The sequence below is a fragment of the Nerophis ophidion genome, linkage group LG06, assembly GCF_033978795.1.
Source record: "Nerophis ophidion isolate RoL-2023_Sa linkage group LG06, RoL_Noph_v1.0, whole genome shotgun sequence".
NCBI lineage: Eukaryota > Metazoa > Chordata > Actinopteri > Syngnathiformes > Syngnathidae > Nerophis > Nerophis ophidion.
The window spans coordinates 35,999,091-36,014,470 of record NC_084616.1 but is presented as its reverse complement, the minus strand read 5'-3'; the positions used below and the strand labels follow the sequence as shown (position 1 = coordinate 36,014,470).

Below are 15,380 nucleotides of genomic sequence, written 5' to 3'. Positions count from 1 at the left end.
ACAACATTTAGACGGCTCATATGGTAGAACGACCTTGCCAGTAACCTGAGGGTTCCAGGTTTGATTTACAGCGTCCACCATCCTAGACATCAATCATTCAATCAATCAATCAATCAATCAAAGTTTATTTATAAAGTACTTTTCATACATAAAAGAAATACAATGCAACGTGCTTTACAAAGTTAAAAACAATACTCCGATGACCCATATCCCCCTTTATAACATATGCACGCACGGACACAAATATCAAACACACACATACACACACACACACACACACACACACACACACACACGCACACAACTATATGGACAAACGATTGTATGGCTGAGTACAAAGGAGACATGTGAGTAAACACTATCACGGGAGCCATCTGCACTAGGAGGTCATCAGACCATGGCCACCAGAACGCTGAGACAAAGGCACCCCCACAAGCACGGCCGATAACCCCAGAGGCAGATGGCTCATCTGAGGAACGTTGGAAAATAAAAATAATACAACTTGGAAAATAGTACGAACCATGAGTACAGATAAAAAATAAAATATAAGACATACGAAGATTAATAGAAATAAATATAATACATAAAACTAAACAAAATATTGCATTACTAATAGGATAAAAAGTACAATACAAATGAGTTCAATAAAATAATTAATATCAGGTAAAAGCCAAATCAAAAAGGTAGGTCTTCAGCCGGTTCTTAAAAACCTGAACGTTCTCTGCAGCCCTGAGGTCCTCCGGCAAGCTGTTCCATAGACAGAGGCCATGATGGTGGAAAGATGCCATCCCATGACTTGTGTCCTGACTTTTGGAATAATTAGGAGATTAGTGCCGAAATATCTCAGGGCCTGGAAGGTTCATAGGGTAAAAGCAAATCTGAAAGATGAGAAGGCCCAATACCATAAAAAACATTTCCAAACCATAAGACGAAAATGGATCCTGAAACACACCGGGAGCAAATGCAGAGATTTTAAAACTGGTGTAATATGAGCCCGCCTTCTGGTCTTCATCAGGACACGTGCCGCTGAATTTTGGAGTAATTGTAAAGGTGCAATAACCCTTTTAGAAAGACCAGAAAGCAAGGGTGTTAAAATAATCTATACGACTTGGAATAAAATGATAAAAGCATGCATTACTGTCTCGGTGTTGCCCTGAGAGAGAATTAGGCGAACTCTGGCTATATTGTTAAGATGATATTTTGTTATATTTTTTATATCTGGTATAAAACTAAGGTCACTGTCATGACGCGGAGTCGAACCCGCGTTTCCTCGGACAGCGCGCTAAGACGTTCCTCCGCTGACAGCGTGTTCAGACACGCCTCCACTCGTGCTGAGCGCAGCACGCCCACGCAGCACCGAGCCTGCACACAATCAATCAAAACACCTGGACTTGACGAGAGGGAGCGGCATAAAAGACCAGTGAAGCCAGGAGACCTTCGCCAGAACGTAGCCAATCTCCCTTGAGTAAGCATCACGTCTGGCACTCCTCCCTTGTTCTTTGCTCGCCTTCTTGTGCTCTTCCTCGATCCCGACTTGATGTTTTTTGTGTTTTCCACAGTGTCTTCTGTGAACGTGTCCTGCCTCACGACCTCCTCCTGGATCTTTGCTTGCCCTCCCCGATCCATGACCACTGCTTGGACCCGGACATCGTTGCCTCTCTCCAGTCCCAGACCGTTTGCCTCCGTGTTGACTGCCTCTTTGCCTTCCCCCTTGGATTCGACGAAAGATACATCCAGCAAGCACAGAGAAGACCCTCTGGTAATTTCCATACATAGTTCGCATTCATTCTCTAGTGGTAGCATACACACCCCACACATTCATCAAAGGTTTTAATAAACCTTCTAAAACCGCAGTTCTGTCCTGGTGTAGCTTCCTTCCCTTTGTCTAGTACACAACAGTCACAATCGAAATCGATGCCCATATTTTTCACTTGTAGTGATGGAGTTAGTGCTAGTTAGTGTTAGTGTGATAACTTTAATGTGATTATTCTCGTGCGATAACATGTTAAATTTGACAGCCTAATTATAAACGTGAATATTAGAGTCTTTCTGCTTATGTTTACATTCCTCCTGTTTTGTCTGGTTAAAATTTGCTCAAATGGTGGAAAATGGATGGATAAATCATATATACATGATTTATTTGCTAAAAAAATTGTTAACCGTATTATCTGGTGTCCCATCGGGGTGTGTTAGAAAGCCATTTTTGTCAAAGAGCACAGCAATGGGGTCAAAATCAATTGGGTGAATAATCTGTGCTGAAACATGATAAATGCGATAACTTTTTGTGATTAATCACATGCATTAACTACATTTAATCGACTTAAAAATTGCAATTACCTTAATAAAAGAAAATGACATTTTATTATTAGAATGGATAAGAAGGAAAAGGAGTAGTCAAATTAAATTGCGTGATTAAGCTTGGTATATATGATTGATGCAATATTTTATGTGATTAATCGCAGGAGTCAAGTCCTTATTTTTGACAGCCCTAGTTATTAGATATAGCATGCGTTTACTTTGTCACCTACTGTATAACTGTTTGAATAATTATGTATACGTATATTATCACACAACTTTTATTCTTAAGGGCCGTTGCTATAATTATTGTCAATTGTGCTGAAGTAGTTTTTTTCTTTGTCCGTGCAAACCTGGCAATCCAAAAGACTGCAAGCCAGTCTGCTGACTGCCCAGGCCGAACACCACCGTGACGCAGACAAAGTAGAGACAAGACGATATCACCAGCGTCAACACATTTGCATTTTTGTATAATCATATATTGTGTCTAACTGTAAATAAATAGAGGAAGCACGCAGGCTGGACTTTTAGAATGTAGTTTGGATCTGTAACTAGAATACAGCCCAAAACACGTGTCTCCTCATTGAGCCAAATTGAACTCTGTCCCTGCATGATTCCTTGCTTCTCGTCTGTTCAATAGATGTCATCAGTGTTTGAAACTTGACAATAACACAAAACTAACGTAAATATTTTGTTCAGCTGGCTTAGCATATATTGACATTTTTGGGTTTGCTTTTAGTATCTTTAATGTAGACAATGTATCATCCTTCAATTGATCTCAATGCGGCCCATTGTGGAAAACGTTTGAACAAACGCTGATCTTTCCATTTTTCTGGTGTCACGGGTGAGCGGGAGCCTATACCTGCTGACTTTTGGTGATAAGCGTGCACAGTACACACCCTGCACTGGTCACCAGTCAATCACAGGACACATATAGACAATCAAGCATTCACACACCTGTGGGCAATTTAGAGAGATTGGAAAGTACACCAGCAGTATGTAGTGTAAGTGTCAGAGCTCATGCAACATGCAAAGCCACAACACCCGTACACTGAACTCCCCCCGTCAACTCTTCATGTCTGACCTTATCCCCTGCTCATCTTCTCCCTGCATCTCTCACAGGAGAGAAAGGGTACTTTGTTGAAAAAGTGATTGAAAGTGATTACGCAACCCCGTGTAAAACATTGAGATCATGCAAACACTTACAGCCAACAGAAGAGCACGGTGCAGTGACAGTTGCTCTATTTATCAGTACAACACACCACCTGGGACTTAAACGTATTAGCTGTAAGACGTTTACAAGACCTTAATGCTTACCTCCTTGCTCGTCCATGTGACCGCTGTCAAGAGCCCACCGGTCAGCGAATGCAACGCGGCTGAAAGCGTGAATGCTTAACCGCCCTGCGCTATAACACTTTTTGTCATATTTTGACATGAATAAGTTTACTGTGGAAACAGATAAACATGTTTCCTTATTTTCTACATATTTACACGGCCTCATTCATAATCTGAATATTATAGTTGCCTAACTAAACATGCTATATTGTCATTTTTGGGGTCTTGCAAAAATAATGCTCCTCAGGTTAAATATGAAGAGCACAAATTGTATGTTTACAGGTAACATTAAACTTGTCAGTCCAATGTTATGCCCTTCCGTCCGCATTTTTTATGAATTTAATGACACCATTTTTTTGAAGCTGTACCTTGCAACTATTTTTCATAATTCATTATTTTACATTATTACATTAATCAAGCTTTATTGCAGACTCCAACATCCAAAAAGACATACAATCACATACAGTACATAAAACAAACAAAACACAATATAAAAGGCATTATCACATATTAAAAACAGTGCTTGTGCATATTAAGTAAAAGGCGTCTAATATATAAATAAAAGCTGCAATAAGTATCATACATATATACATATATACATGCATTCATACATACATACATACATACATATATATATATGTATATATATATATTAGAATTTTAAAAAACTAACTCATACATACCTCATCAACCCATGATTTTGCATTGACTTTGCAACACTGTAACAAAACCAGCTTATTGTTGAATTAAAGCACATTTACTTAATCATATTTACAAATACATGCATTACGTGTTTCAATTTCAGCAGCACATTTGTACAGCAATTGCAATTTCATACACATTATTAGAATCGTACAATAGATACTATACTCTACAGTAGTGGTTCTCAAACCTTTTTCACCAAGTACCACCACACAAAACACTTGGCTCTTCAAGTACCACCATAATCACCAACAATAAAATACAGTCGCGTAGTTGGCTTACATAATCATTAAAAACACAAGGTTTTATTTAACAAACACATTTAAGATTTTTTGCCACTGTAAAATTACACACAGTTTGAACAGTAACACTGTGTTTGATTATTTATTTAAGTGATTATTTTGAGATACCACTAGAAGAAGCATGCGTACCACTAGTTTAGTTTAGTTTATTAAGGATCCCCATTAGTCTACACCGCAATACAAACTATTTCTTCCTGGGGTCCAGGCAAAAAACATCACATAACCACAAAACAAAAGATTACAATGCAATACAACATCCATCCATCCCTCCATCCATCCATTTTTCTACTGCATGATCAATAATAAGATTTTGTACTACAAAAATAGCAACAACAAAAAACAATAACTTGGAATTTACATAATAATAGTCATACCAAAAATAAAAAAGAGCAATATATATATATATAAAAAAAAAATATATATATATAGGCAAAAATAAAGCAAGGAACCAAAGGCCTACAATATACCCACTAGTGTACCAAAGACAAACAATATTCTTTGTACTACAAAAATAGCAACAACAAAAAACAATAACTTGGAATTTACTTAATAATAGTCATACCAAAAATAAAAAAGAGCAATATAAATATATACATATATATATATATATATTTTTTTTTTTTCGGCAAAAATAAAGCAAGGAACCAAAGGCCTACAATATACCCATTAGTGTACCAAAGACAAACAATATTCTGAGCAATGAAAAAGTACCACAATGAAAAAAATATGACATTAAGTACACACAAAATCAAGATAATATCAATATAAAAATGATAATCAGAAATAAGAATGAATTAAAAAAAAAAAAAAGTCAAAAGTAGATAAATGAACCAGTCATGACATTAGGTACGTGTGCCACAGTTTACGAATCCCTAATCTACAGAATTTACAACGAGGGTTGTCCAAAATAACGATTTAACTCATGTGATTAATGACAAAAAAACAAAAAAAAAACAGTTTTGAGCAAATAAATGGACTCCATTCAAGTAAGAAATTAAAAAATGTTCCTGCATTTGTGTCCAAATATTGGGCTTTAAAAAAAAAAAAAAGTTTATTGGAATTAAAACCAGTGATTAATCATGATTAATTAAATTTCACAAATGTAATAAATCTGATTAAAATAAAACATTTTTTATATTTCCAGCCCTTATTGATATTCTGTGTGATTTTTTTCAAATAAATGAAACATAATTTTAAAAAATCCAACAGTATTTGATTTTAAATTTTTTTTATTTGACAGCACTACTTACAGCACGTTTTTATTGAGCTTTAAAACAAGTTTGTTAGTAAAAAGTGACAACAACTAAAAATAGGGACGAATATGTAACAATATAATAGGGCAACTATACATATATAACTACACTATGCACTCTGAAGCCAACCATAACTTCACAGCCGTGTATTTCAATCAGTCATAAAGACACAAATTGACCACTACCTTTTCTTTACATCCTTCACATATAGGCCCCGTTAGACTAATTGGATTGGCTGGCCAATCAGGAAGAGTCATCTCCTCAGTAAGGGGTTTAGGAAGAGGGAATTAAAGGGTGAAGCTTTGCTGGGCAGAGCTTGTGAATTGAAGTGAGCCCTGAGAGTCTCTTATCTGATCTTCAACTGACAAGACGCCAAGCAAACCAGGAAGGCCAAAGCACCTCCCTCAAAGCAGTCCCACTCCGCCCAGACATCGACTTTCGGCACAATTAGTGCTGCGCCAAGATTCTCTAAAGCAGCTCACCGAGGACCGGCAAAATTTCCATCCTTGAGGATCTTGAGTTTGCGGAGGCCGAAAGCATGGGTGCGGGAGCCAGCGCAGAGGACAAAAAGTCCAAGGAGTTGGAAAAGCAACTTCAGGAAGATGCTGACAAGGACTCCAAGACGGTCAAATTATTACTGCTTGGTAAGTGCACTTCTGAGGTTGTCTTGTTTGGAATGCAAAATATAGAGTTGCCTCTCTTGGCAAACTTGTGAAGACAGTCACATTTGCAGAGCAGTCCAGTGGAGACATGCAAGAAGGTTAAGATGAGGAATTATTCTTAACAATGCATAACAACAGTGAAGATGGAAGTTATAAGCAGAACAAACCTGACATATTCAGATGAGGATGCAGGCTGATTTGCTGCACATTTAAGTGGCAGACATCACTACATTGGTTGGATGTTAGGGGATTTGCAGGCTGCATTCATTTATTAGGAAGACAGAAGGTCTGCTCGCACCTGTCAGCAGTGGAGATGGGATGGAGGAGATTAGACAGCAGGAGTAAGATCCGACTGCAAGTCTATAGTGAATATAAAGAAGATTCTGCAGTTGAATGATTAAGTCTGCAAAGAGTTACAAGCAAGCTTTAAATTGGGACCTATGACCAGCACGCTAAGTCTGAAAAAGAAAAAAATAGCACAAGCGAGGCACAGACGTTTCAGTTCTTATGTAAGGACGTTGGCGCTTAAGAGATCACAGCCTTTGGTCTAAATGAATCGCAGCAAAGCAGCGATACGTCAATCCAATTAGCTAACAGGTTTAGGGCAGATCCACTTGTTGGTGGTCTTTGCTGATCCCTCAAGCGACACATGAAAAAAATATGAAAATTTGTCTTCATATTTTTATGACGTTGCCCCTGTTGTTTAAATTAAATTGGTGTTTTACTTCACCAGTGCTTTGTGATTTTATCTGTAAAAAAACATGTTACAAATGAAATGTACTTACTTTCCCTCACATAGTAGTAGTCCCATTTTGCATTATGATTATTCAGTTAAATTCCAGCTGGGTGTAAACATACTGTAGCTGATGCATGTTGGAAATTATGTTTAGGAGCAACTGCTGTACAGTATGCCTTTCCTCCCGCATTCAATCAGCAAAATATCTGAAATGTATTTTAAAAAATATAGAAAATGCTTAGTTAAGCTTGGGAACTATGCGACAAGTGCACAGTCTGCAATGGTCAGAAAACAAACCACTATATGTCTTTAAAATTACAACAAAAAAAACAGTAATCATAGCAAACCTTCCAATGGTTCCATCCTATTTACCCCATCACAAACAACAATTGCTTTTGCTTTGGCGATTGTGTTTTTCTCAAAATGATCAAAAGTCTCAACTGCGGCTTAAAAAGACAACTTAATTATGCAGGGATTTGCGTAACACAAATATCCACTGCAGAGGATAATGCTTCTCAAGAGAATATGACATATCTTTCTTACTCCCGATCCATATTACTTACAAAACACATTTTAAAAAAAATATATATTTCACAAAGTGCTGCAAAGTAGTTAAAATACATACAACTAAGAATAAGTCATGTGTAAGAAACATTTAGTTAAAAAAAAAAAAAACTGTTTAGAGGCTTTGTTGTGGTCTGCAGTGTGTATAATAGGCGCCCTAAAAAAATGCAATTCTTATTTTATTCCGATTTTAAATGGATTCACGTTTCAAAAATTGATACAAATAAATAAAAACTGTTTTCTTTTGGCGAACAAATTTAAAAAAACTAAATGCTTTGATGCCATTTCTATGCTTACTCTGCGTATACGTCAAGTCAGCAGCTAAAAAGAAATTTAAAATTGTGTTACCTGTAACTTATCATTTCACACTAAATAATAGATTGAGAGAATCGGTTTGAATCAAGAATCGTGTTCGATTGAGAATCAATTCAGAACAAAATCGTCACCCTAAGAATCTGACTCGACAATCGTGAGTTGTTGGAAGAGTCCCACCCCCAGTATGTAATAATTGATCAATAGGAAAAGGTAAGGGGTTTTAAATGAGAATGGATAGGTTGATTAGCAACACTAAAATTGTCCCTCGTGTGTGAAAGTTGTCTATCTGTGATGAGGTATCCACTTTCCGCCCGAATGCAGCTGGGAAAGGCTTCAGCACCCCCACGACCCTGAGAGGGACAGTGGATGAATGCTTAGAGCGGTTATATCATGAGGATTATGCAGGGCAACTGCATCATAAAGACCGTTTATTTAATGTTTTTAATATAATGTTTAGATGTGAGCCTTTGCGTAAGTAACCATATCGTAAAGGAAAACATGTTTCAATGCACATTATTTTGCCCCTTTATGGCTCAGCCCGTGTCTGTGCAACGTTGAAGAGAAACAGAGGTAAACTGTGTCCCCTATCTCTGTTTTTCTCTGCAGGTGCTGGAGAGTCAGGGAAAAGCACCATCGTTAAGCAAATGAAGTAAGTGGACTCAATTGCATTTACCATTCCATCCACACTGTGTCACTGTGTGTGAGCACTCAAGAGTGCGGCTCAGTTGATTTATTTTGATTGGTTGGCTGGCTCAACGTCCCGCCTTGATGTCGGCTTTGCTGAAGCCCCTAGCTGAGGTCAATAGGTTAAACATCCGCTTACTCCCGTTTGTCAGCACTTGTTTTAGGCAGGAAGGCTCTGTTGCTCTTTGCCTTGTAAGTGTTTACATATGTAGTGGACCTAATGCAGTATTGCATTCATCAACACAAATGAAAACATGTAAAATATGTGCTGTATGATATTGAAACTGTGTACGCGTTCGAAATAAACTTCAACCAACATACTCACCGTCACTCTTTCCACCATCTTGTGTACAGGATTCTGCATCAAGGCGGTTACACAAAAGAGGAACAGCTTGAGTTCAGAGCCATCATTTATGGCAACATCCTGCAGTCGGCTCTGGCTATCATCAGAGGCATGGAGATTCTGGGCATTGACTTCGGTGCTCCCTCTGCACAGGTCAACTATGACTACACCAGATAGTTTTGAATTACAATGGAACCTCTGAGGCGGAACGCAATCTATTCTGGGATGCTGGCCACCCAGCAATTTGTTTGCATTTAGAAACAACTTTTACCTATAAAATACAGGGTCAAGCGGTCGCCATCAACCATTACTAAGAGTTCTGTCAATGACTAAATCACGCTAAAGTAAAGCAAAACTCTTCAGCCCTTGTTGATGTTTGAAGTCGGTTAAAGCATCTAAGGCAGTGGCAAGGATGTCACATTTATATTCCCACCTGTCATACAAGTTTGAATAAATGTACAGAGTGAACTAAATAAAAGTAAATTAAAGCCAAATTACTAACCCCCAGTTGAAGTTTAAAGTTGGGCAAAGCATCTAAAGAAGCGACAAGGGCGTCAAATGTATGCATCATGCTTTTTTATATTCCCAACTGTCATAAAGGTATAAATAAGTGTTCCGAATTAACCGATCAAAACTAAAACTCTTCAACTCTTGCTGATGTTTGATATTGGGCGAAGCATCGAAAGAAATGGCAATGGTGTCAGATTCAAGAATCTGGCTTTTAAATATTTCCAGCTGCCATACAAGTATAAATAAATGTCCCAAATTAACCAAATAAAACTTAAATATCGCCAAACTACTCACCCTTTGGTGATATAGTATGTGATATTAACTGAGGCATTTAGTCCAGTGGTAAATATTCCATCCATCCATTTTCTACCGCTTATTCTGGAGCCTATCTCAGCTACAATCTGGCAGAAGGCGGTGTACACACTGGACAAGTTGCCACCTCATTGCAGATAGACAGACAACATTCACACTCACATTCACACATTATGCATTGTAATTTCTAACATTCATAAATGTCATTAAAGTGTAAACAAATGTTACTTTAATTAAAAAAACAACAACTACTGAATGTGTACCTACCGGTAAATTGTGTGTGAGACCAGTGTCTTCACGCTAAAAGGCAGCTGTTGCACAGTAGTTATTGTTGCTTTATATTGTAATGAGCCACCAAGACAGAGACAGCTGTACCCTACAATAAAAGGACAAAAGCTCGCTTGACCATGATTTTCAGTATAAGTAGAGACCGTGAAAGCTGGGTCTCACAAAAACGGCGAAGGAAAAGCAAAACCCACTTGAGAAATTAATCTATCCGATGCAAGTTTGGCGAGATATGTTGAGTTAATTTAAAGACATTCGATTCAGGTTTCCCTGCACTTCTCACAGAGCCAGGAAAGTTGAGAGTGTGATGGTCGAAGAAGAAATTCTTCATTGTCGTTGCACAAGTACAACGAAATTCTGATGGATCTCTACTTTCCTGGAATTTTAGGAGAACGCTCAGAAGCTACAAAACTTGTCCGACTCCATCGAGGAAGGTACCATGCCTCCTGAGCTGGCTGATGTCATCCAGAAGTTGTGGAAAGACTCCGGCGTGCAGGCCGGATTCGAAAGAGCTGCTGAGTACCAACTCAACGACTCTGCTGGCTAGTAAGTCCACGTCTTCAACTCTTGAGGACACCAAGCTGCCTCACAGTAAATGCAATAATGAGGTGACAGATTTCACTCTCTTTATCATTCAGTTACCTCAACGAAATGGACAGAATCTGCAAACCTGACTACCTCCCTACTGAGCAGGATGTGCTGCGATCTCGAGTCAAAACAACTGGTATCATTGAAGAACAGTTCTCCTGCAAAGAGTTGCATTTCAGGTAAAAGACCCACTTTGAAAAAGAAAAACTTTTCCATTCCTTATAAGTCCGACTGAGATTGTCTTTGGTACATAGGATGTTCGATGTAGGAGGCCAGAGGTCAGAGAGAAAGAAGTGGATCCATTGTTTTGAGGGTGTGACCTGCATCATCTTTTGCGGCGCCCTCAGTGCATATGACATGGTGCTGGTCGAGGATGACGAAGTGGTGAGTTGGACCCCACGAGCTGTCAAGAAAGATCCTAAAAACCACTCGCCTAAGACTCTCTTCCTTTCTTATCATTTCAGAACCGCATGCACGAGTCCCTCCATCTATTCAACAGTATCTGCAACCATAGGTTCTTTGCGCTGACCTCCATTGTTTTGTTCCTCAACAAGAAAGATCTTTTTGAGGAGAAGATCAAAAAGGTCCACCTGAGCATCTGCTTTCCAGACTATGACGGTACAAACAACTACTTGTTAATGCTTTAATGGTCACATATAAGAAAATGACGAACAAAACTTAAGGTCACAGTCAAAACAAAGAAAGTTAGTACAGCATAGGGTGCATTGGTTGCAGATTGGTTGTAGCTTTTTATAAACAAAAGGAGAATATTAATGTGTGACTGTCAATCCTTCGATTTTTGGAAAAAGTTTTGTGGAAAAAGTCGAGACACCTCTGCCAAAGTCACTCAAATACCTGTTAGACCCAGTTTGTTTTAGATCAGGGGTCTCAAACTCAATTTACCTGTGGACCACTGGATGCAGAAACTGGGTGAGGCTGGGCCGCAAGAAAAGATTTCTTAAAAAATCCAACATGTAATTTTAATGAATTCACCTTCTATGAATGCTTTCCCGCCCTAGCAACATACTTGCCATTCCTCACGATTTTTCCAGAAGACTCCTGAATTTCAGTGCACCTCCTGACAATTCTCCCGAATTTTTCCCAATTTTCACCCGGCCGACATTATTAAGGGCTGCCGTGACTGCAGTGCTTTTAACGTCCTCTACAACAGTGGTTCTCAACCTTTTTTCAGTGATGTACCCCCTGTGAAATTTTTTTTAATTCAAGTACCCCCTAATCAGAGCAAAGCATTTTTGGTTGGAAAAAAGAGATAAAGAAGTAAAATACAACACTATGTCATCAGTTTCTGATTTATTAAATTGTATAACAGTGCAAAATATTGCTCATTTGTAGTGGTCTTTCTTGAACTATTTGGAAAAAAAGATATAAAAATAACTAAAAAAACTTGTTGAAAAATAAACAAGCGATTCAATTATAAATAAAGATTTCTACACATAGAAGTAATCAACTTAAAGTGCCCTCTTTGGGGGTTGTAATAGAGGTCCATCTGGATTCATGAACTTAATTCTAAACATTTCTTCACAAAAAAATAAATCTTTAACATCAAAATTTATGGGACATGTCCACTAAAAGTCTAGCTGTCAACACTGAAAGTTGGATTGTTGTATTATTTTTCCACAGTTTATGAACTTACATTCATACTTTATTGAAGTATTATTCAATAAACATATGTATAAATGATTTATGAATTGCTGCTGTTTTTTAGAATGTTTTTAATAAATCTCACTTGTCCCTTGGCATACCTTCAAGTACCTTCAGGGGTCCGCGCACCCCCCAAAAGAAGACTACTGCTCCACTACATGTCATCGCGCACGCTTTTATATTACTCAACCAATGTGCCGGCTCCTTATCATGTTGTGTGAGCTTTGAAAAGTTTTACGTACGTGACTGCAAGACGTGCTTGTTCAACAGCCACACAGGTCACACTGATGGTGTCCGTATAAACAACTTTAACACTGTTACAAATATGCGACACACTGTGAACCCACACCAAACAAGGATGACAAACCCTTTTTGGGAGAATTTACGCACTCTAACACAACTTAAACACAAGAAAACAAATACCCAGAACACCTTGCAGGGATACAATATACAACACCTCAACCGACGCAAGTAGGGAGGGTGGGGGTGTGTATATTGTAGCCCGGAAGAGTTAGATTCTGGGTAATAGTTCTGGTGTGTTTATGTTGTGTCACGATGCGGATGTTCTCCCGAGATGTGTTTGTCATTCTTGTTTGGTGTGGGTTCACAGTCTGGCACATAAGTGTAACAGTGTTAAAAAAATGTTTTACGGCCCCCCTTTAGTGTGATGTGTGTAGCTGTTGATCAAATATATCTTGCTATACCACATGTGCGTCTCACATGGCCAGATGCAACATACAACTGGGCTTGCACGCTGTCAGTTCAGGATGTAGGGGGCACTAAAGGCAGTGCCGTTATGGCACCACCTGAATATTGTTGATCTGCTAAAAATTGACAGGGGCTTCGAGAGAATTGGTGCCCTGAAATTCAGGGGTCTTCATGGAAAATTGGGGATGTTGGCAAGTATGACGCTGTCAAGCGCTGTTCATATTAAACTCGCGGGCCGCACCAACATTAAATTGTCATATCAAAGCGCGGGCCGCATAATAACTTCTCGTGGGACGCAATTGGCCCGCATGTTTGAGACCCCTGTTTTAGATAATCAAGTATGACAACTTTAAACCAATTTTGACAACACTGTTGTTTTTAAGCTGCTGTTGAAAACTCAAATTAGTAACCAGAAACTAAAACAGTGACAAACCTCGACTGATTTTTCAAGCACTGAACACAACCTTTATGTCCCACCATAGCAAAACAGGTGTCCTGACTGGTCCACCAATATTATAGATTGAAATATCGATCAGCTCAGGGTTTCAAAAGATTTGACCAAGATGCTAAAGTTGCTAAAAAGTATGTGACAAGTGATGTTTATTTATTCCAGGTTCAAACACGTATGAAGATGCCAGCAACTACATCAAGGCGCAGTTTGAGGAACTGAACATGAAGAAGGGCGTGAAAGAAATCTATTCCCACTTGACTTGTGCCACAGACACAAAGAACGTCGAGATTGTGTTCAACGCTGTCACAGACATCATCATCAAGGAGAACCTTAAAGACTGTGGTCTCTTCTAAGCAGATCTGCGGTCACCCCAGGTAGGTTCTTAGATATGACGAGACAAATCAGTCCCAAAAAAAAGTGTGTCCGTACATCTTGTCATCTTCTGATAAAGATACTTCCAAGATAAAATGTACTTTAATGATAGCATATGTTCCCAAAGAAAACAAATCGTGTGCAGTCTATTGATCATCTATAAGGTTATACTCTATAAGCAATGCAGGATTTACACAATCTTACACAATTTCTTCACAAAGTTATGTTTCACACGTCTTCTTTTCGCAGAACTTAATTTGGCCCCTCCCACTCTGAAATTAAGCCTGCTGATGGAGCACCAAGGATCCACCAAGGTTTGTTGCGATCATGCCAGCGCCTCCATGGCAACTCTATGACAGCTCCTCTCCGAGCACATCTTCAACAATTACATCCTGCAAGTAGGGCAAGGTCGAGAGTCAACCCTTAATGGACATGCAGGTTTTTACTGTTTTTTCAGTTGCAAATACTAGTAGCATCTGGTATTCGAAGATGACCTCATCGCTCCCCTCTGACTACTATTATCCCTGAGACCAGTAATGAAAGAAAAGACAATGAACCCAGAATTAAAGATTCATGTTTTGTGTAGCATCATCGCTACTTTGTTTTTGTTTTCGAGTACAGTAGTGGCTGTGGTCTTGATATTTAAACTATAAAATGTTGCTGAAAAAGTATATTGCATATGCCTGCAGAATATCGAGATGACAAACCAAATTGTAATATAATTTAAATAGCGTTGATGTTTTCAATTCACCCAACATTTTAACCGAAGCAATGTATTTCTGACGGTCAAACATGTTAGACAAACTTTGTACATAAGAGTAGTTAATTCATTATATTTTGAACAATAACGATAACATTTGACATGTAAATGGTTATATACAGATCATATACAGTATATTTATACATATAAATAAAACAGAGAGGGGGGAACAGTACAAAGGAGTGATGCTTTATTAATGAAAAGGGAATGCAAAGCTACAGTTGATCCTTTCTTATGAAATGTAGAGGTATGTATTAAAGCTGCATTAACTTCACGTGTCTCTGTGTCGTTGTTTGCTCAATTCCAGCATCGTGTGCAAACTGGAAAGATGTATGATAAAATTCAGTAAGTTGCTAGCTAAAGTAACTGAAGGTCATTTTAAGCGTAATGGAGCTAATTTAAACCATATTTTAATAGTAAGTGCTAAAAGAAACAGACCCTGTACATTTATTTCCTCACAATGGAGCAATACATTAGTTTATCAATGCCAGGGGTGTCCAAAATATTTTCAACTGAGGGCCGGAAATTAAAAGTCAAAGAA

General features: G+C 38.4%; 1 protein-coding gene across 1 annotated transcript; it reads left to right on the top strand.

Annotated features, from left to right (window-relative positions):
• Positions 1–6,208: 6,208 nt before the first annotated feature.
• On the top strand, positions 6,209–15,113 carry LOC133554635 (guanine nucleotide-binding protein G(t) subunit alpha-2-like). The gene is made up of 9 exons (XM_061903602.1): positions 6,209–6,531; positions 8,771–8,813; positions 9,203–9,344; positions 10,687–10,844; positions 10,937–11,065; positions 11,141–11,270; positions 11,351–11,504; positions 13,870–14,081; positions 14,329–15,113. The coding sequence occupies exons 1-8, from the start codon at positions 6,426–6,428 to the stop codon at positions 14,058–14,060; spliced, it is 1,053 nt and encodes a 350-aa protein (XP_061759586.1). The 5' UTR covers positions 6,209–6,425; the 3' UTR covers positions 14,061–14,081; positions 14,329–15,113.
• The last annotated feature ends 267 nt before the right edge of the window (positions 15,114–15,380 follow it).

Coding starts and splice junctions, on each gene's coding strand:
- LOC133554635 (XM_061903602.1), top strand. CDS start 6,426: ATGGGTGCGGGAGCCAGCGCAGAGGACAAAAAGTCCAAGGAGTTGGAA. Junction 6,532..8,770: donor GGTCAAATTATTACTGCTTG/GTAAGTGCACTT, acceptor TTTTCTCTGCAG/GTGCTGGAGAGTCAGGGAAA. Junction 8,814..9,202: donor ACCATCGTTAAGCAAATGAA/GTAAGTGGACTC, acceptor TCTTGTGTACAG/GATTCTGCATCAAGGCGGTT.